Source organism: Salmo salar, chromosome 14 (genome assembly GCF_965601325.2).
Source record: "Salmo salar chromosome 14, fSalSal1, whole genome shotgun sequence".
In the NCBI taxonomy this organism is placed as follows: domain Eukaryota; kingdom Metazoa; phylum Chordata; class Actinopteri; order Salmoniformes; family Salmonidae; genus Salmo; species Salmo salar.
Window position 1 is genome coordinate 48,770,720 of NC_138304.1, and position 23,292 is coordinate 48,794,011.

A 23,292-nucleotide genomic window follows, 5' to 3' on the forward strand; every position below is an offset into this window, starting at 1 on the left:
GCCCTGCAGCAACAGGAAAGGTGATTTTTTGAAAGGGAAAATCAAGTCTGAAATTTCTACATCGAATTTACAAACTTCAGAAGCCTTTTTAAACCTCAAATACACTCCTGCAACAGGGTGATCAAATTAAGATCCTACATTTGTATGGGGATGCCTGTTCCCTCTTCCCAGAAGTGAGGCCCTGTCTCTGTGTAAAAGCCCACTAATCCCTGTGTGTTAATGATCCCTGTGCCCTGCTGTGCTGACTGAGCGCCGCCTGGGGGTAAGCCTGGCCTGAAAGGGAAGTGCTGAGGGCCACAAGCTCCCCCGGCATCCAGCCGGCAACCTGCCTCTCCATCACTATTGTCGGGGGAAACTGGGTTGGGGGCAGGGCGCCACCCGGGGTGCCTAAAATAACTTTTTCATTGGTAGCAGTGCATGGTGCTCTAACCTTTAGTTAGGAGCACCACCAGTACTCTAACCTTTAGTTAGGAGCACCACCAGTACTCTAACCTTTATTTAGGAGCACCACCAGTACTCTAACCTTTAGTTAGGAGCACCACCAGTACTCTAACCTTTAGTTAGGAGCACCACCAGTACTCTAACCTTTAGTTAGGAGCAACACCAGTACTCTAACCTTTAGTTAGGAGCACCACCAGTACTCTAACCTTTAGTTAGGAGCACCACCAGTACTCTAACCTTTAGTTAGGAGCACCACCAGTACTCTAACCTTTAGTTAGGAGCACCACCAGTACTCTAACCTTTAGTTAGGAGCACCACCAGATTCTAACCTTTAGTTAGGAGCACCACCAGTACTCTAACCTTTAGTTAGGAGCACCACCAGTACTCTAACCTTTAGTTAGGAGCACCACCAGTACTGTAGCCTTTAGTTAGGAGCACCACCAGTATTCTAACCTTTAGTTAGGAGCACCACCAGTACTCTAACCTTTAGTTAGGAGCACCACCAGTACTCTAACCTTTAGTTAGGAGCACCACCAGTACTGTAGCCTTTAGTTAGGAGCACCACCAGTGTACGAACACCAGTAAAAGAGAGTAGGCCTATATGAATCAACCTTTAAAGCACATCTCCTGGAGTAGCCCTTTACTTTCGTCCAGTGCCATCTTTAACCAAACTCGCCGAGTTATTAGCCAGATGGATAACTTGACCAGGGGTCAGGGGTCAATGGTCCTAATCAAGTTAAGTGTGATGCGGATGCACTGTCTTTTTTGGTTAACCATCTGCCAACATCCATGACGGCGGCAGGTAGCCTAGCGGTTAAGGGTGTTGGACCAGTAACCGAAAGGTTGCTAGTTCGAATCCCTGAGCCGACTAGGTGGAAAAAGCTGTCGACGTGCCCTTGAGCAAGGCACTTAACACTAATTGCTCATGTAAATTGCTCTGGATAAGAGTGTCTGCTAAATGACCAAAAAAATTACTATATATATATATGGGCCAGGCTTTGTATGCACAGTATAGTTGAAGATAGATAGATCAGTACTGTTTGTCCTGCAGTTTGCTATACATTCCCATGCTTTTACCACAGACCGTCTGGATTAACCACAGACCAATAAACATGACATTATTACATACCAATGGTTAAAATATATCCTGTTTGGACAAAAGATGTAACCTCTATTCTTTAAACTGGACAATAACAACAGGCAGTAAGTATATCCTTTTGAAATACTTTACTAGGCCGTCACCTGCTCCACCTTTCCCATTGTTTAAACATTCTTTCAAACGGTTGCCAGCCACTGTAGCCAGGGAGGATATTAGCCTCAGGTTATGCTTTGAGACCGGTCTGGCTTCTTTCAGGTCAAGATGTCTGTGATTGGTGAGAGAACGCGAGTCATTCAATATGAGCCTCCAATAATTCCCATTGGAAATGGGGTCAGAGGGCCAGCACTTGTCTTAGAGATTGTTAGTGATTCTGGGAACAGAGAATCATTTATCAATCATTTGTCATCTGTGATATTCTGAGTAGTACATTTACAGTTACCACTGACTGGCCAACCCAACCTATGTCTCAGCTGACTTAAAGTTATTCTTTTACTGATCCATCTACATTGATACATTCTGAATATAAATAGGACGGCGATACTACAGAATCGGTTCACAATGAAGTCACTCTGAAGTATGTTATGCATTTAGCATTGACTTCACACGAAAATGGTATCGTAAGGAGTAACCCAAAACTGGTCCATGATGCCAGTGACATCACTCGTTGACAGCAGGCGGGGCGGAGCGGCATTTCAATCTTCCACAAGAAAAGTAACTGCCCCTCAGAACTAACCTTACTTTGTTCATGTTTTTGAGGATGTTATATTGTACTCTTTGAATAAGAAAAACAATGATTTTAGGCTATCCGAGGCATGCGTAACTACGCACACGGCAGAGAGTGGGGGGTGAAAAAAAGTGGCCTTCGGGGGACGGACAGAGAGGACGGATAACTTTCCCTGGTACTATCGTAGGCACAAGAAAATGTCACATAATGGAAACAAATGGGATAAACGGCAAACACGGTAAAAGCTACAGAAACTTTGTGTTGGTTTTATTATGAATCAAAACATTTATTGATCTAGACGATTTTAAAAAAGGTTACATTTTGTCATCTGAAGCAACATGAATAGGATACATTTGATTTGTTTTGATTTGTTTTCGTTGTTTTACTCATTTAAATGTACAACTGTTGATTGTGACGGTCTTGACCAACAACATTCCAATTAGTTTACGATGTATAATTACAGGAAGCTATTATGCTGGTAGTCATAATGGTTACTCATAGGGTAATATAATACACAGGCATAACCTACATGAATCAACACCAATTATTTCTCAATAACCAGCTTCAGTAGTCTATATGCATGTATGCACTGTATGTATGTATCTCAGTCAATCCTACTGCTCTCATCTAAATCAAATAGATACATATGTTCCATGGGGATAAGTTTCATGGGGATAAGTTCCATGGGGATAAGTTCCATGGGGATAAGTTCCATGGGGATAAGTTCCATGGGGATAAGTTTCATGGGGATAAGTTCCATGGGGATAAGTTTCATGGGGATAAGTTCCATGGGGATAAGTTTCATGGGGATAAGTTCCATGGGGATAAGTTTCATGGGGATAAGTTCCATGGGGATAAGTTCCATGGGGTGGGTATGAAATGTGAACATCATCATCCCCCATATTCTTTACCAACTGCCCAACTCAACAACACTAATGACACTTTTCTCTGAGGGTACACTTGGATTTGAAAAAAGATATGTCTGAGGTTTTGGTTTAATTGCATTCCACCTGTAGTCAAAAGGTGTGGCCTTCGTCTGGACCGTCTAGACTCTATGCCCTATATTCAATCCAGTCCATGGACCCTTAGCCCCTGTCCCCTACTACTGGGCACTTCTGTTTGACCCTCAGCCCCTACTGCTGGGTACTTCTGTTTGACCCCTATCCCCTACTGCTGGGCACCTCTGTTTGACCCCTAGCCCCTACTGCTGGCTACTTCTGTTTGACCCCTAACCCCTACTGCTGGTTACTTCTGTTTGACCCCTAGCCCCTACTGCTGGTTACTTATGTTTGACCCCAAGCCCCTACTGTTGGGTACTTCTGTTTGACCCCTAGCCCCTACTGCTGGGCACCTTTGTTTGACCCTCAGCCCCTACTGTTGGGTACTTCTGTTTGACCCCTAGCCCCAACTGTTGGGTACTTCTGTTTGATACCTAACCCCTACTGTTGGGTACTTCTGTTTGACCCCTAACCCCTACTGTTGGGTACTTCTTTTTGACCCCTAGCCCCTACTGCTGGTTACTTCTGTTTGACCCCTAGCCCCTACTGTTGGGTACTTCTGTTTGACCCCTAACCCCTACTGCTGGGCACCTCTGTTTGACCCCTAGCCCCTACTGCTGGGCACCTCTGTTTGACCCCTAACCCCTACTGCTGGGCACCTCTGTTTGACCCCTAGCCCCTACTGTTGGGTACTTCTGTTTGACCCCTAACCCCTACTGCTGGTTACTTCTGTTTGACCCCTAGCCCCTACTGTTGGGTACTTCTGTTTGATACCTAACCCCTACTGTTGGGTACCTCTGTTTGACCCCTAACCCCTACTGTTGGATACTTCTGTTTGACCCTAGCCCCTACTGCTGCTTAGTTCTGTTTGACCCCTAGCCCCTACTGTTGGGTACTTCTGTTTGACCCCTATCCCCTACTGCTGGGCACCTCTGTTTGACCCCTAGCCCCTACTGCTGGCTACTTCTGTTTGACCCCTAACCCCTACTGCTGGTTACTTCTGTTTGACCCCTAGCCCCTACTGCTGGTTACTTATGTTTGACCCCAAGCCCCTACTGTTGGGTACTTCTGTTTGACCCCTAGCCCCTACTGCTGGGCACCTTTGTTTGACCCTCAGCCCCTACTGTTGGGTACTTCTGTTTGACCCCTAGCCCCAACTGTTGGGTACTTCTGTTTGATACCTAACCCCTACTGTTGGGTACTTCTGTTTGACCCCTAACCCCTACTGTTGGGTACTTCTTTTTGACCCCTAGCCCCTACTGCTGGTTACTTCTGTTTGACCCCTAGCCCCTACTGTTGGGTACTTCTGTTTGACCCCTAACCCCTACTGCTGGGCACCTCTGTTTGACCCCTAGCCCCTACTGCTGGGCACCTCTGTTTGACCCCTAACCCCTACTGCTGGGCACCTCTGTTTGACCCCTAGCCCCTACTGTTGGGTACTTCTGTTTGACCCCTAACCCCTACTGCTGGTTACTTCTGTTTGACCCCTAGCCCCTACTGTTGGGTACTTCTGTTTGATACCTAACCCCTACTGTTGGGTACCTCTGTTTGACCCCTAACCCCTACTGTTGGATACTTCTGTTTGACCCTAGCCCCTACTGCTGCTTAGTTCTGTTTGACCCCTAGCCCCTACTGTTGGGTACTTCTGTTTGATACCTAACCCCTACTGTTGGGTACTTCTGTTTGACCCCTAACCCCTACTGTTGGGTACTTCTGTTTGACCCCTAGCCCCTACTGTTGGGTACTTCTGTTTGACCCCTAACCCCTACTGCTGGGCACCTCTGTTTGACCCCTAGCCCCTACTGCTGGGCACCTCTGTTTGACCCCTAACCCCTACTGCTGGGCACCTCTGTTTGATACCTAGCCCCTACTGCTGGGCACCTCTGTTTGACCCCTAGCCCCTACTGTTGGGTACTTCTGTTTGACCCCTAACCCCTACTGCTGGTTAGTTCTGTTTGACCCCTAGCCCCTACTGTTGGGTACTTCTGTTTGACCCCTAGCCCCTACTGTTGGGTACTTCTGTTTGACCCCTAGCCCCTACTGCTGGTTACTTCTGTTTGACCCCTAGCCCCTACTGCTGGTTACTTCTGTTTGACCCCTAGCCCCTACTGTTGGGTACTTCTGTTTGACCCCTAGCCCCTACTGTTGGGTACTTCTGTTTGACCCCTAGCCCCGATCCCCTACTACTGGGCACTTCTGACGGTCTGAATTGGATAGGTGTATCCATAGCCTTATCTAAATATAAGGATAGGACAGCGGCTATAGGACAGCGGCTATAGGACAGGGGCTATAGGACAGCGGCTATAGGATAGCGGCTATAGGACAGCGGCTATAGGATAGGGGCTATAGGACAGCGGCTATAGGATAGCAGCTGTAGGATCGTTTTATTGGTTTTATAGTGTGTGTTCAGTCTTCGGTCTGTTGCGTGTAGAATATCCTAGCCTATTCATGGCACCAATGTCTTTTAGGGCCAGTGTTGTGATCACGGGGTAGCCTACTCTTCGTTTTGGCCTCATGTGAAATTACAGAAGGCTACCGGTAGCCTGTATCATTACGCTTTTCAGACGTATTGGGATGTGGCCCCTTGAAAGCGTCTCCGCTACGGTATGTTTGATTGTCTGTTAGGGTAGGCTACACTACGGTTTTTCAAAAGCCGACACGAAACCTTGTCTGGCGATATGAACGAACATTTAACTTGTCTGTAAAGAAATGCCTTTTATATGAAGCGGGACTAAAATCCGTCACTAGGCAACCAGAACTGTCAATCAAATAATCTCAAACTGTTGTGGGCAGACCACTCTCCTCTAAAAAAAGTACTTTAATGTTTGTCAAATACCGTGATCTACCATACAATATAAAACTGCATTAAAAAACAACAACATAGCAGCACATCAATCGACGACGTTTATTGTTGTCAGGGAAGAAATACATAACATTTTGACGCCGGAGCAGAATTCTACTGTCTGAAAAGGTACAGACCTGAAGCGGCACTTTTTTTTTAAAATTATTATTGTCTGAAAAGTTATCAATTGTGGCTATAGACATGTTACTGTAGCTGCTTTCTATGTCTGTACGGGGTGGAAGTAGATAACTTAATTTTTCCGGCTCCTGCGGTCAAACATACATAATATGTTCTTCATTGTAAATTAACGTGACATTTTATGATTTGTTCTTATCGTTTTAGCGGAAAACCGAGAGAAAAAAAATGGCCGTTTAAACGTTAAGAAAAATGGTGCGTTTGCCACATTCCTAGTATAGGATAGTGGCTATAGGATAGTGGTTAGTGGACCATTTTGAATTCAGCTGAGCTAGGAAATGGCAGACAGTTGAGAGTGAAGTGAACTAATCCTCTTCTTGCTAAATATCTACCTTAACTCTTGTTTGTCTCAGTCTGAATCATTATGTAGCTCACTCTCTGGTTTGAATATGATACCCACCATACTCCCCATTCAATGGTATGTTGTTTACAGTAGCTGCTGGCAGGGTTATAACGTCATTTTGCACAACAAAACAATAAGACATTTCATAACTGTAAGGAGATGACAAAATACCCTGCAATGATGGCGGTTATATCCTTTTCATACAATCTAGCCTTTTGGGGGGCCCTACGTGAAATTTGGTAGGGAGGCCCCCCCACCTCGCGGCAAAACATTTTAGTGCTGCAATTCTTCTAACTCCTTTAAATTGAGACCCAACTGAGTCCGTTTATGCCTGGAACGGGCCCTGCGCACAATGTCTTCTACAATCTCACCACAAGAGGGCAACCTAGTCTTATTATCAATATCATCCAAGTACAGCTGTCTCAGGCAAAGTAAGGGAAGGTAGACAGGCTATCCATAATGAAAATAATCACATTTGACAGATGCCATCTCTTATAGTATGACTCCTATAAATAGTTCGCCATCATTCATGATATTGATCATAAACATTTACATTTGGATATTTTATTTTGTATTTATGTTATGAATGATGGCATAGGGCTACTTAGTATACTAGTATATGTCACGACACTTGGGTTAAAATTATACTGATTTAAACCGAGCATAATCATCTAATAGCATATGCAGCCAGTATCAGGACAGTAACACAGTGGCATTTTTAAATTGTGATTTTTTAATATTTTATTCTAGTGTACTGTACACGCAGTGAAAACGCGAAAACACGTAACAGATGCTTACTCCTTACGGTAACCAGCTCTTGCCTATCGCTTTACTGAGGAGTGGAGTTGACTGTAAAATGATTAGTGAACTTTTACCTTTGAGTAAGCAGTACACGCCCTTTAAGAAAGATCCTTTCAAAACGTATTCTCGCTGACAAGACACTTTTGTTTTGTAACAACGGATACTATTTGTAACAACGGATACTATATGTAAGGAATTTGCGTCACAATGCAATGCATACAAAGGCAACCTAAACGCACCAAATCCGAGGAATTACTTCATAATGAAAAAAGCAATAAGGTTACTCGTTTAAATGTGAAACTGTTGGGTAAGTTTACTTATCTAACCCACGGGAACACCTGTGAAATTGTAAGATGTTGTGTCAACTATTTGACAGCTGTTTGTACCTGCGACTGTAGCCAATATATACTGCGACACATGATCACCAGGTCACCTAATAGGCATAGCACTTCCAATGACTGTATGGAAGTAGTAGTACCTGGGATCAGCTGGCATGACTTTCAATATTGACACCTTTTTAAGTCTTTCTATCATTTACCACAAACGTAAAAAGGCTCAGAGTATCTAACATTCAAAAGTACTATCCCTACACTATCTAAATTCAATAGCACTCTTTCCATACTCCCTACAGTTATATAGTATTGTAGCGAGCCTGGTGTATATGTGCGGATATCGATTCTGCCACTGAAACATGGTTTTGTGGCACAGCCGATTTACGCGGGGCTATGGGCCAGATGGTTGAGCGCTCGGGCCGCAATCCCTACCTGTTTCATTACACTGAAGCAAGATTTGTGTTTTTTTTGTTTTTTTCTCCTATAATTTTTTGTAACGGATTCCCCCAGGCTGTTATGTTTCTGTTTCGCATGTTACTGTTTAATAATACATTATAAAAACAAGCTCAAGTGGCGGAAGTCGATTCCCGCGATTATACACCAGGGTCGCTACAGTATTTATAAAGATTATATAGCTCACACTTTTGATGAGGCCACACAAAATGCTTAATAACTAATGATTAGTACATGGTTTATAAGCACCTATATTACACATGGTTGGAGTAAATGAATAATACATGACAAATGCTTTATTTCGTGGAGTTATTATAAAGTGCCCCAGATAGTTTTTACTTCCATGTGGTTATTACGGAATACAAAACTGTCAACTTCAGTGACAATTATATCTATTTAGTTAAACTTGGTGTGTCTGGGGGCATGATGTGGAGTAACCTAAACAACTAAAATCGTGAAGATCTGATCACTGGAAGCTCACTATAACCATTTTGAATTAGGTTACTGCTTCCATACAGTCATTGGTCCAACTCAAGGTGTCATGAATAAAAATGCCCCCCCTTCCCCAACAATAAATATTATCACATGACCCTCCCCTTGTACTGTATAGAATTAACCCAAAATAATGTTTACGACCAAAATAACTATGGCAACCTTGTGTTTATTTAACTAGGCAAGTCAGTTATGAACAAATTCTTATTTACAATGATGGCCTAGGAACAGTGGGTTAACGTCCTTGTTCAGGGGCAGAACAACAGATTTTTACCTTGTCAGCTTGGGAATTCGATCTAGCAACCTTTCGGTTACTGGCCCAATGCTCTAACCACTAGGCTACCTGCTGCCCCAGCAATGTTTATAAACGTTTATATAATGACTTTGCCACTTCAGCATGCTTTTGTGGCACAGTCGATGCCACACGGGGCTAAGGGCCAGAAGGTTAAGGGTTCACCGACCACCACAGACAAGCTCACTCTCCCTGCCTGTTTCATTACTCTACAATCAGAGCCGGCTGCAGACAATGATCAGCTAGGGGGAAATCAGATTTTCAAAATGTTGATGCCTTATTTATAATTATATAAAATATATGCAACGAATTCTCCACCAACAGGTTACTATGCCAATGCACCACACAACCAATAAACAAAGCATAGCGGCTTAAGGCACTTCAAAATCATGGTTTGTGTTTTCAACACCACAATAAACAGACTATATCAATGTTGACAAACAGAAAATACCACCCTCCCTACCAATATCAAAGGCTTGTCTTGACAATCTCAGAATTTCATTAAACATTTTGGTGTTCTGTAACAGATGCCTCTTTCCATTCATCAATTGGTCGCTGCACAGTTTGGATTGATTGATGGATGGATTTGATTTGTCAGTAGAAAAAAAATACATATGTGACCGACCGCCTTGATTCAGTCTTATGTAGCAAAATTTGAAATTGTTTTTTTTTAAAAGTTGGATAAAAGCAGAGACGCAGAGCTACAAAATGGTATATCATACACTGCATTTGAGGAACAATGGGAAAATATTTCTGCTTTGAAAGTTGATAAACTTGTAACTTAACTTTTGAGAAAATGGCCTTTTAGTTTTGGTACCTACTGGAGAGCTCTTCTTTGTCTACACCCATTCAGCTAGCTAGCTAACAGTACACATTCACTTGAAATGAAAATACTTTATGTCAAAATTAGAAACGTGTAATATCTGATAATGTAGCTAGCTAGACTATCTTACCCGTGGTCTGAAATCGGAGTAGATAGCCAGAGCGAATTTACCAGCTATGTCTATCAACAGTTGTCGTAGTGACTTTCTATTGAAATGGATACCTGCATAGCGTTTTTTGTTAAGACATGTAGCTAGCTAGCTATTTAAACAATGAACCATAATCCCAACTCACGAGAATACTACCCTGCATGAATCTGCAGGTAGCTAACCAACCAGGTTCAATGTTAGTTAGCTAACATTAGGCTATAACTAGCCAAGCAAATAGCAGTGGTGGAAAAAGTACCCAATTTTCATACTTGAATAAAAGTAAAGATACCTTAAAAGAAAAGGACTCAAGTAGAAGAGAAAGTCATCCAGTAAATACTACTTTAATAAAAGTATTTGGTTTTAAATGTATCAAAAAGTAGAACTATAAATCATTTAACATTTCTGTCACGCCTGCTCCCGTTCCCTCTCAGGCTGCCCATCATTACGCACACCTGTCACCATTTGTAATGAACACGATGGGAGACAGATAGCTGGTTTCAAGCGCAGGGAGCAGCAGGTGTTTATTTGTAAATGACCACAGGAGGAGGCTGGTAGCTGGGTCCAGGGGCAGGCAGAAGGTCATACACAGGGACTCCAAAAAGGCAACAGTACAGGCAGGGACAAGGCAAGTAACGTCGTCCGGGAGATCAGGCAATAGGTTGATAACAGGAAATCCGATAGGCTAAAGTACAGGCAGGGAATAGGCAAAAGGCGTCGTTAGTGAGGCAGGCCAAAACCTATCATACACAGGAGGATTAAATTACAGGAAAAACAGATCTCTGAATAGAAGTGTGTCACAAAGCAAACAATACCTCACAATGATGGGGTGCAAAGAATTGAACTAAATAGTGTGTGATAATGACATACAGGAGTGTGAACAGGTGATCAGAATTCAGGTGATAGGGATCTGGAGAGTGAGCTGCATTCAGGGGATCTACCTTGTTCGAGTGTGTGAGTTGGAAGTAGACGTTACACCATCATTACGCGGATCAGCGCAATATTGGACTCACCTGGAGCCCTTCACTTTGTTGATTTCCCCTTCAATATCTGTCTGTTCCTCAGTTTGTTCCCCGTGTCAGCATTGATGGTGTTATGTTTTCCCCTGTCCAGATGCTGTCCTTGTTTGTTTCTTGTCCATTAAATGATCACTCCCTGTACTTGTTTCTCATCTCCCAGTGTTGATCCTCACAATTTCTTATATTAAGCAAATCAGATGACACAATTTTGTATTTTTTATTTATTTACGGATAGCCATGGGCACAGTTCAACACTCAGACATCATTTACAAACAAAGCATTTGTGTTTACTGCCAGTGTCACATCCTGGCCAGTATAAAGGTTAATTAGTATTGTAGTTTGGTCAGGACGTGGCAGAGGGTATTTGTTTTATGTGGTTCAGGGTGGTGTGTTTTGTAAAAAGGGTGTTTGATTTAGTAATTCCGGGTTTTGGTTTATGTTTAGGTATTTCTATGTGGAGTCTAGTGAGTGTATGTCTATGTTTGATTAATTGGGGTTGGGACTCTCAGTTGAAGGCAGGTGTTGTCTATCTGCCTTTGATTGAGAGTCCCATATAGTAGGGTGTGTTTGTTTGCTTTTGTGGGTGATTGTTCTGTGTTAGCCTTGTGCCTTGCAGACTGTCAGTGAATCGTTCGTTTTCTTGTTTGTTGTTTTGTATTCGTTTTGAAGTGAATAAATGTTCAAAATGAACAATCACATACCTGCTGCGTATTGGTCTACCTTTTCCGACGATGATTTCGTTATATCGTCAGAAGACGAAGAAAGCCCTGACAGCCAGATCAGAGGCAGTAGGGATGACCAGAGATGTTCTCTTAATAAGTGTGTGAATTAGACAATTTTCCTATCCTGCTAAGCATTCAAAATATAACGAGTACCTTTGGGTTTCAGGGAAAATGTATGGAGTAAAAAGTACATTATTTTCTTTAGGAATGTAGTGGAGTAAAAGTAAAAGTAAAAAAATATAAATAGTAAAGTAAAGTACAGATACCCCAAAAAACAACTTAAGTAGTAATTAAAAGTATTTTTACTTAAGTGCTTTACACCACTAAGTGCTTTACGAATAATGAGATCATACACATAACATTAGCTAGCGAGCCAGCCAGCTAGCTAACGTTAGCTAGCTAGTTAACAGTACGCTTTAACTTGAAATGAAAACAACTTTGTCAAAATTAGAAACATGCAGTGACGATTATAGCATGTACATCTTGGTGGGGCGAAAAAAAAAAGTGTGATGCATGCCAGCAAAGCCACTACACAACACTAAACAATACATTAATTGCACTGTAACGGTGACAAACGGTGCCCACAAACTGTTAGGGCCTACATAAAGCTGTTCCAACAGCAGTGCCAACACCTTACCACTGCTACACCTGGCTATCAGCAGAGCCTTGTCTGGCAGCAAAACAGTTCATTCAGCCTCATTTAGGAAACTAAGCGTATCTCGCACGTAACTACTTCACAGGAGAGGCATTTGAACGTGAACATTTATGTTTGATCAAAATAAAAACCACCCTCCCCTCCCCTGTGGCCAATAAAAACCACCTTCCCCTCCCCTGTGGCCAATAAAAACACCCTCCCTCCCCTGTGGCCAATAAAAACACCCTCCCTCCCCTGTGGCCAATAAAAACACCCTCCCTCCCCTGTGGCCAATAAAAACACCCTCCCTCCCCTGTGGCCAATAAAAACCACCTTCCCCTCCCCTGTGGCCAATAAAAACACCCTCCCTCCCCTGTGGCCAATAAAAACACCCTCCCTCCCCTGTGGCCAATAAAAACCACCCTCCCCTCCCCTGTGGCCAATAAAAACCACCTTCCCTCCCCTGTGGCCAATAAAACCACCCTCCCCTCCCCTGTGGCCAATAAAAACCACCTTCCCCTCCCATGTGGCCAATAAAAACCACCTTCCCCTCCCCTGTCGCCAATAAAAAACACCTTCCCTCCCCTGTGGCCAATAAAAAACACCCTCCCCTGTGGCCAATAAAAACCACCTCCCCTCCCCTGTGGCTAATAAAAACCACCCTCCCTCCCCTGTCGCCAATAAAAACCACCCTCCCCTCTGTGGCCAATAAAAACCACCCTCCCCTCTGTGGCCAATAAAAACCACCCTCCCCTCTGTGGCCAATAAAAACCACCCTCCCCTGTGGACAATAAAAACCACCCTCCCCTGTGGCCAATAAAAACCACCCTCCCTCCCCTGTGGCCAATAAAAAACACCCTCCCCTCCCTCCCCTGTGGCCAATAAAAACCACCCTCCCCTCCCCTGTGGCCAATAAAAACCACCCTCCCTCCCCTGTGGCCAATGAAAAACACCCTCCCTCCCCTGTGGCCAATAGAAACACCTTCCCCTCCCCTGTGGCCAATGAAAAACACCCTCCCTCCCCTGTGGCCAATAAAAACCACCCTCCCCTGTGGCCAATAAAAACCACCCTCCCTCCCCCTGTGGCCAATAAAAAACACCCTCCCCCTCCCCTGTGGCCAATAAAAACCACCCTCCCCTCCCCTGTGGCCAATAAAAACCACCCTCCCCTCCCCCCTGTGGCCAATAAAAATCACCCTCCCCTCCCCTGTGGCCAATAAAAATCACCCTCCCCTCCCCTGTGACCAATAAAAAACACCCTCCCTCCCCTGTGGCCAATAGAAAATACACTACCCTCCCCTGTGGCCAATAGAAAACACACTACCCTCCTCTGTGGCCAACCTTCCCTCATTTTGGACCACCCCTCTCACCCAGTACATTTCGATCTGTCCCTTATAGGCTACATTATTTATTCATTTTTTATTGATCCAGCTAAGTCTTCTTCTTACAGTATCACTTTATTGTCTTCATAGTCTGTATTTTATATCTTTCCATCCTGAGGGAGACGTGAACCTCCAATAATAACCTGCCTTTATTGCCTATACAGTAGCTACTGTCCTCCTGACACTGTCTCTCCCGTCCTCAGGTATGGAGGGGAACACAGACCTCCAGTTCCTGCTGGTGGGTGGAGACCTTCTGAAGGTGAGATCTTCCTCCTGGAAGAAGACCCGCTTCTACAAGCTACAGGAGGACTGCCAGACCATGTGGCACGAGTCCAAGAAGACCTTCAAGTCCAACCAGACCTGTGAGTGCTGTCCGTGAAAACCACCATGGTGGCAATCCATCCACATGTGTGTATGACTGTCCATTTCTCCGACCGTCTGTCTCTCTAGTGTTGGGGTGTGGTGGATAGGAGTTTGTTGGCTCTCTGTTCTGTTTTCACTGTTCTTCTATGATGTCCATTGGGAGATGGGGTGGATTTAGGAGGTTAATAAACGGGGGTTTAATCTCAGGGGACACACTTAGATCTACACTTAGGGGGGGGGGGGGGGGGGGGGGGGGGGGGGGGGGGGGGGGGGTAGATCAGCTTTAATATTGCAGATAGATTGTAGCTTCCATCAATGTAATTGTCTGCATCACTTCCAATCCTCCATATCTATTTTTTGCAAATATATATATATACACATATACATACATACACACATATACAGTACCAGTCAAAATTTTGGACACACCTATTCATTCAAGGGTTTTTCTTTAATTTGACTATTTTCTACATTGTAGAATAATAGTGAAGACATCAAAACTATGAAATAAAACATATGGAATCATGTAGTAACCAAAAAAGTGTTTAACAAATCAAAATACATTTTAGATTCTTCAAAGTAGCCACCCTTTGCCTTGATGAAAGCTTTGCACACTCTTGGCATTCTCTCAACCAGCTTTCCCTGGACTGCTTTTCCAACAGTCTTGAAGGAGTTCCCACATATGCTGAGCACTTGTTGGCTGCTTTTCCTTCACTCTGCGGTCCAACTCATCCCAAACCATCTCAATTGGGTTGAGGTCAGGTGATTGTGGAGGCCAGGTCATCTGATGCAGCACTCCATCGCTCTCCTTCTTGGTTAAATTGCCCTTACACAGCCTGGAGGTGTGTTGGGTCATTGTCCTGTTGAAAAACAAATGATAGTCCCACTAAGCGCAAACCGGATGGGACGGCGTATTGCTGAAGAATGCTGTGGTTGCCATGCTGGTTAAGTGTGTCTTGAATTCTAAATAAATCACTGACAGTGTCACCAGCTAAGCACCCCCACAGCATCACACTCCTCCTCCATGCTTCACGATGGGAACCACACAACAGTGGTTTTGGACTCAACAGACCAAAGGACAGATTTCCACCAGTCTAATGTCCATTGCCCGAGTTTCTTGGCCCAGGCAAGTCTCTTCTTCTTATTGGTGTCCTTTAGTAGTGGTTTCTTTGCAGCAATTCGACCATGAAGGCCTGATTCACGCAGTCTCCTCTGAACAGTTGATGTTGTGATATGTCTATTACTTGAACTCTGCGAAGCATTTATTTGGGCTACAATCTGAGGTGCAGTTAACTCTAATGAACTTTCCTCAGAGAGATAACTCTGCGTCTTCCTTTCCTGTAGCGGTCCTCATGAGAGCCAGTTTCATCATAGCGCTTGATGGTTTTTGCGACTGCAGTTGAAGAAACTTTCAAAGTTCTTGAAATGTTCCGTATTGACTGACCTGCATGTCTTAAAGTAATGATGGACTGTTGTTTCTCTTTGCTTAATTGAGCTGTTCTTGACATAATATGGACTTGGTCTTTTACCAAATAGGGCTATCTTCTGTATACCACCCCTACCTTGTCACAACACAACTGATTGGCTCAAACACATTACATTACGAACAAAATAAATTCCACAAATTGTTAAAACTTCTTATGGCTGGAATCCCGTTAGCGGGATCGATATGACAACAGCCAGGGAAAGTGCATTCCGCCAAATTCAAAACAACAAAAATCTCATAATTAAAATTCCTCAAACATACAAGTATTATACACCATTTTAAAGCTTTACTTCTTGTTAATCCAGCCACAGTGTCTGATTTCAAAAAGGCTTTACGGCGAAAGCATACCATATGATTATGTTAGGTCAGCGCCTATACACAAAAAAACACAGCCATTTTCCAGCCAAAGAGAGGAGTCACAAAAAGCAGAAATAGAGATAAAATGAATCACTAACCTTTGATGATCTTCATCAGATAACACTCATAGGACTTCATGTTACACAATACATGTATGTTTTGTTCGATAAAGTTCATATTTATATCCAAAAATCTCAGTTCACATTGGCGCGTTATGTTCAGTAATATTTTGCCTCCAAAACATCCGGTGCTTTTGCAGAGAGCCACATCAATTTACAGAAATACTCATCATAAATGTTGATGATAATACAAGTGTTATACATGGAACTTTAGATAAACTTCTCCTTAATGCAACCGCTGTGTTAGATTTCAAAAAAGCTTTACCAAAAAAGCAGACCATGCAATAATCTGAGTACGGCGCTCAGACACAAAAACATTCCATACAATATATCCGCCATGTTGGAGTCAACAATAGTCAGAAATAGCATTATAAATATTCACTTACCTTTGATGATCTTCATCAGAATGCACTCCCAGGAATCCCAGTTCCACAATAAATGTTTGTTTTGTTCGATAAAGTCCATCCTTTATGTCCAAATACCTCCTTTTTGTTCGCGCCTTCAGTTCACAAATCCAAATTCACGACGCGCAGGTCAGACGAAAACTCAAATTCCATTACAGTTCATAGAAATATGTCAAACGATGTACAGAATCAATCTTTAGGATGTTTTTATCTCAAATTTCAACCGGAGAAATCCTTTGTCTTCAGAAATGCAATGGAACTGAGCTACCTCTCACGTGAGCGCGCATGGCTGAGGCTCATGCCCTGCTGGCAGTCCTCTCAATGAGCTCTTATTCTCACTCACTTCACAGTAGAAGCCTCAAACAAGGTTCTAAAGACTGTTGACATCTAGTGGAAGCCTTAGGAAGTGCAAAATGACCCCACAGACACTGTAGTTTGCATAGGCAATCACTTGAAAAACTACAAACCACTTCCTGTTTGGATTTTTTCTCCAGTTTTTGCCTGCCATATGAGTTCTGTTATACTCACAGACATCATTCAAACGGTTTTAGAAACTTCAGAGTTTTTTTCTATCCAAATCTACTAATAATATGCATATCTTAGTTTCTGGGAGTGAGTAGCAGGCAGTTTACTCTGGGCACGTCAGTCATCCAAGCTACTCAATACTGCCACCATCTATGAGAAGTTAATTGAAATGCATTCCAGGTGACTACCTCATGAAGCTGGTTGTGAGAATGCCAAGAGTGTGCAAAGCTGTCATCAATGCAGAGGGTGGCTACCTTGAAGAATCTCAGATATAAAATATATACCTTTTTGGTTACTACATGATTCCATATCTGTTATTTCATAGTTTAAATGTCTTTACTATTATTCTACGATGTAGAAAATAGTAAAAATAAAGAAAAACCCTGGAATGAGTAGTTGTGTCCAAACTTTTGACTTGTACTGTACATACATACATACATACATACATACATACATACATACATACATATATATATATATTAAAAAAAAAATATTTTCCTTTATTACTTTCTAACCCTACCACCCCCCCATTTAACCCCTGCTTGTGAACATGGGAGTCGTACTACGGCTAGAGGCAGAGATGGTCAATTAGTCGGTGCACCAGTGATGCAGTGCCATTGTCTGTATCATAGCCACACCTGTGGCAGCCAGGTAGGTCCTTATCTCGCTGAGCCCTGAGGCTGAGGTAGTTCTCAGGTAGTTCTCAGGAAGGCTAACTATCTGTAAATGGCCTCATCTACGACTGACTTACTGTATCAGAAGAGCTGGGGGATTGACCAAGCCCATTCCACACACAGGCCCTGCAATTACCTTAAGGTGAAACCTATCTCCCGAGTGGTGCAGCGGTCTAAGGCACTGCATCTCAGTGCTGGAGGCGTCACTACAGACCCTCGTTCAATTCCAGGCTGTATCACAACCTGCCGTGATTGGGAGTCCCATATGGCGGCACACAATTGGCCCAGCGTCACCCGGGTTAGGGTTTGGCCGGGGTAAGCCGTCATTGTAAATAAGAATTTGTCCTTACCTGATTTGCCTAGTTAAATATAAGTAAAATAAAATCTAGTCCTCTCAGATCTACAGGAGTGGTTAGGGTAGGGAATGTTTTAGAATCCAGCACCAGCATCGTCTACCTCCAACAACACCAGTATCCTCTACCTTTACACTCAGTAGATCTCTCAGATAAAAATCTTAAAATGACTATTATATTTTTCTGATATGGTAATCACTGCAATATGTACAGGTATCTAATCTGGTATTCATTTAGATAAATAAAAAATGTGGATAGTTTTTTATTTATTTTATTTAGGCCGCTAGAATTAAATACATATACTATATGTACTTGACATGATTTGATATTTCATTCAGCTTCATGATGTCACCTTTTTATGGGTTAAATCTTTAGGTTCACAGACCATAAAAGTCTGTTAACACAGAGAGTTTGATAATAACTATGGTGGTATGAGTTTATGGCTTTCTTAGTCTCTCTTAGCACGGACATGTCTCTAAGTCAAAGAGAAATTAGTGTTTTCATTGGATACGCTGTTTTTTTCCCAAAAAAGGAGATAAAGAAAGAATTTGAAGGCATTTTGTTTGTCGTTTTTAATAAGGGGTTTCAAGGGTCTAAATCTTTTTTTTTTTTGTATTTTATCTTTTATATACTTTTGAAATGATGTGTTGTTTTTGTTTTTTTGTCAATTCTGTAATCTTGAGTGGAAATTTCCAGAGCTGGTTTATGAGTATTTTTATAGTCTATTATATTTTATGACACAAAGCAAAGTTCACTTGAATGAAGAACATACACAGAAGACTACGGAAACAAAAGCCTCAGCCAATTTAGTATCCAAAGTACACAAAAAAACTTCCCCTAGTAGTAGTCAATCAACGCAGGACTAGTATAATGTAATTCCTGGTTCTAGGGAACGCCAAACCTTAACTGTCTTTTGCATGTTTCCTATGTGGCTTCCTGTTTATTTAAATTATCTTTCATCTCTCTTTTTCTCTGTGAGTGCTTTAATAATAATAATACATGGGACTTATGGAGTGCTTTTTAATAGACCCAAAGTAAAATAAAATGAATAAAATACAAACAGTAGTCAAAACAAAACAACATCAGACTATCAAAACATGAAAAAAGAGAGGGGTGGGTCAAGGAAGGGAAAGAGTGTGATGTATCAGTGTATGTAGAGGAGAGGGTTGGGATTAGGATACAAACCCAGTTTAGGGTAAGAGGCGGGATTGGGGTTAGGATACAAACCCGGTGTAGGGTAAGGGGTAGGTTAAGGGTTTAGATTAGGTGGTGCTCAGTATGGTGGAGAGAGGAGAGTCTTTATAGTGTATTGCATTGCTTGTGTGTGTGTGGGGGGGGGCTTGTCAAAGAGGTAGAGCTTTAGGGGGGACAGAAAGATGAGGGAGGGAGTTCCAGGGCCTAGGATCAACCCTGGAGAAGGCCCTGTCGCTGAAACTCTGGAGCAACCCTGGAGAAGGCCCTGTCGCTGAAACTCTGGAGCAACCCTGGAGAAGGCCCTGTCGCTGAAACTCTGGAGCAACCCCGGAGAAGGCCCTGTCGCTGAAGCTCTGGAGCAACCCTGGAAAAGGCCCTGTCGCTGAAATTCTGGAGCAAACACCCGGAGAAGGCCCTGTCGCTGAAACTCTGGACCAACCCCGGAGAAGGCCCTGTCGCTGAAATTCTGGAGCAACCCTGGAGAAGGCCCTGTCGCTGAAACTCTGGAGCAACCCTGGAGAAGGCCCTGCCGCTGAAACTCTGGAGCAACCCTGGAGAAGGCCCTGTCGCTGAAACTCTGGAGCAACCCTGGAGAAGGCCCTGTCGCTGAAACTCTGGAGCAACCCTGGAGAAGGCCCTGCCGCTGAAACTCTGGAGCAACCCCGGAGAAGGCCCTGCCGCTGAAACTCTGGAGCAACCCTGGAGAAGGCCCTGTCGCTGAAACTCTGGAGCAACCCCGGAGAAGGCCCTGTCGCTGAAGCTCTGGAGCAACCCTGGAAAAGGCCCTGTCGCTGAAATTCTGGAGCAAACACCCGGAGAAGGCCCTGTCGCTGAAACTCTGGACCAACCCCGGAGAAGGCCCTGTCGCTGAAACTCTGGAGATTCATCCTGAGGATGACAAGGTGGCCTGCTGTGGTGGAATGGAGTGTGCGTGTGGGTTGGTAGTGGAGAAGAGAGGTAAGGGGTGGGGCAAGGTGGTGAAGGGCTTTGTACATCAGAAAGAGGATCTTGTAATCACTGCTGGGGGAGGACTGGGCAATTTCACGGTAAAATCTATACCTGTTGTATTTGGCGCATGTGACAAATACAATTTGATTTAATTTGACAGGGGTGATGTGCTGCCAGGACTTAATGTGGGTGAGGAGTCGGGCTGCAGAGTTCTGAACCATTGGCAGCTTATGGAGGGAGCTTGAGTTGATGCCGGAGAGTAGTGAGTTGCAGTAGTCAAGATTGGATTGGGTTGAGCAACACTGGTTCTTTGGTATTCAACACTGGTTCTTTGGTATTCAAAGTTGCTTTACAATATAGTCTGAGCGATCCTGTTGTAGACAATAACCTCCCTCCCTCCCTCCCTCCCTCCCTCCCTCCCTCCCCTCCCTCCCTCCCTCCCTCCCTCCCTCCCTCCCTCCCTCCCTCCCTCCCTCCCTCCCTCCCTCCCTCTCCTTTCCTCTCCTCTCCTTTCCTCTCCTCTCCTCTCCTCTCCTCTCCTCTCCTCTCCTCTCCTCTCCTCTCCTCTCCTCTCCAGTTTCCATTAAGGACATCTCGGCGGTGCGTGCTGGCCGTCAATCGGAGGGTCTGAGGAAGAACACAGAGGAGCAGGTGGAGGGGAGATGTTTCTCCATAATCTTCAAGGTTCTTTTATATATTTTTTAAACAACTCAATTTGCAGTGTATTCAATGGAATTTCAGTCAGGCTTTATTTCATTTTACAATATTACAGAGATGGCAGTGGGTGGAGGTCAAGCAGAGATGACAGTGGGAGGAGGTCAGGCAGAGATGGCAGTGGGTGAAGGTCAAGCAGAGATTACAGTGGGTGGAGGTCAGGCAGAGATGGCAGTGGGTGGAGGTCAAGCAGAGATTAGGTACAGCATAATCTCTCGTGAACATAGGGTGGTATAGAAGCATCCGTCAACAGACCGTGGGATGCGGCAACTAACGAGGAACTAACCAGATTTGTTCAGCACTAATCATTTGGACAAATCATGATTTCTCTGGTGTTAGCATATTTCGACTGTCAGAAGGGGAAGGGATATTTGGCCATGCTTTGGCTGAGAGTTTCTGTTTAGGGGGGATTGGAGACTTCTCTTGTCGCGTTAATATCTTTACAAAGAGCAAACCCCAAAACCTAATGGATCATCTGACACATTTACACAAGATTGTAGTGCTGGGTTTCTGAGATTAGGTACAGCATTGTATTAACACGATCACATTTACATCATAGTTGCATTTGTACCCCTTCCATTATTTTTAAGGGCAGAAGAAAGAACCTGGACCTGATGGCCAGCTCTGAGGAGGAGGCCAAGCAGTGGGTCACCAGCCTGGGGAAGATCATGTCTAACATGGAGAACCTTAACAGTCAGCAGAAGATAGAGCAGTATCCTTTTCACAGATATAGAGTCAGAACCATGGGAACCAGAATCTATAGAAAGGCCTTGGAACCTCTAACTCTGGCAATTTGACTGGTAAACTCATGAGTACAACGGTCGCCAGTCCCATCATTATGACATCATTGACTTGAATGGGGAGGTCCGTTCTATCGATTCTATTTCTATGGTCATAACAGCCTCGTGGTGATTAGGGTAAGTATACTTTAGTTACTAACCATTTGTTTTTGAGTAACTCCTATTCATTTGAAATGACTGAATCAATATTGTAATGGGCAGTAATATTTGATAGTGAATATTCAGTATATTATATATACACATCACATACACAACCAAACGTTTTATCTGATAAATTGCAATCTGCTAGAGACTATGTTTGAGTTACAGTAGTAGGCAGTGAAAAAATGTCTGAGAATGGACTTCTAAATACAAGTTGCAAAGCATTAACAAGCATTACAAGGCATTATTATAAGCATGGTCAGAGAGAGAGAGAGAGATCATAGCCTGAAAGGTCATGCCCCAAAAGTCCATGGGATGGAGCGAGAGAGAGAGAGAGACAAGAGAGAGAGAGAGTATCTCACCACAGCAGGTCAGGAACAAATAAGAGAAAGAACAATGAAGACCTTTTAATGAGCATCTGAGTTGTTGATCAATAGCTTTACTGTAAAGTTAATCAACAATCAGATATCAGACCTAGATGATTTAACCAAGACTTTTCAGAGGTGAGCCAATGGAGGGTTGGCAAGACCAACACAGATAATGCTAAATTCCTAGGAAAACACAGAGGAAATTATTGTATACAGTTGATAAGAAGAGTCCCTTTGGGGGGCTGCCTTACAATATGACAAGGAACCCTCTTGTAGAAATACTGTCTGTGCAGGATTTTGCTCTAGTAGGGCTGGAACAAAACCCTGCAGAAAGGTAGCTCTGCAGGAGGGCTGGCCACCTCTTTGCAGTAGGTAATGATACTGATCAAGTAACCCATATCACCATGTTGTGCCCATATGATACGGTGAGTTCAGTCCTTACATTAACTCTTCTTCAGTTGGATCTTCAACTGCCTTAGGAAAGCAGACAAGAACAGTGACGACAAGCTGAGTCTGAAGGAGCTGAAGGACTTCCTGCACCAGATCAACATTGAGGTGGACGATGAATACGCAGAGAAGCTCTTCCTGGTGAACACTTGAATTAAATACTTTATTTTATTGTATAATTTAATAACTTTTATCATTCTCAGAAAAACTATGTTTTGATACATGTAAGAGCTCAAATCGTCTTCCAGGTGAACACGTCACAATATAAAATATGACAAAGTGTAGAGGCCTGGTGTACAGTATAGAGGCCTGGTGTACAGTGTAGAGGACTGGTGTACAGTGTAGAGGCCTGGTATATACTGTTTAGAGGACTTGTGTACAGTGTAGAGGCCTGGTGTACAGTGTAGAGGCCTTGTGTACAGTGTAGAGGCCTTGTGTACAGTATAGAGGCCTGGTGTAAAGTGTAGAGACCTTGTGTACAGTGTAGAGGCCTGGTGTACAGTATTGAGGCCTGGTGTACAGTGTAGAGGCCTGGTGTACAGTGTAGAGGCCTGGTGTACAGTGTAGAGGCCTTGTGTACAGTGTAGAGGCTTTGTGTACAGTATAGAGGCCTGGTGTACAGTGTAGAGGCCTTGTGTACAGTGTAGAGGCCTTGTGTACAG

The 23,292-nt window shown here is 43.6% G+C and overlaps 1 protein-coding gene across 3 annotated transcripts in view; it reads left to right on the forward strand.

Annotated features, from left to right (window-relative positions):
* The first annotated feature begins 2,137 nt into the window (after nucleotides 1–2,137).
* LOC106569808 (1-phosphatidylinositol 4,5-bisphosphate phosphodiesterase delta-1-like) overlaps nucleotides 2,138–23,292 on the forward strand; it is a 38,571-nt gene continuing 17,416 nt past the window's right edge. The window contains exons 1-5 of one of the 3 annotated variants that reach the window (XM_045694478.2): nucleotides 2,138–2,502; nucleotides 13,941–14,099; nucleotides 20,738–20,844; nucleotides 21,465–21,586; nucleotides 22,642–22,771. In XM_045694478.2, the coding sequence (XP_045550434.1) occupies nucleotides 2,472–2,502; nucleotides 13,941–14,099; nucleotides 20,738–20,844; nucleotides 21,465–21,586; nucleotides 22,642–22,771 (549 nt within the window). In that variant the 5' untranslated portion in view covers nucleotides 2,138–2,471. Of the gene's footprint in view, nucleotides 2,503–7,492; nucleotides 7,751–13,940; nucleotides 14,100–20,214; nucleotides 20,423–20,737; nucleotides 20,845–21,464; nucleotides 21,587–22,641; nucleotides 22,772–23,292 lie in introns of those variants that run through there. The other 2 variants (XM_014141434.3, XM_045694480.2) reach the window with 2 other exon arrangements.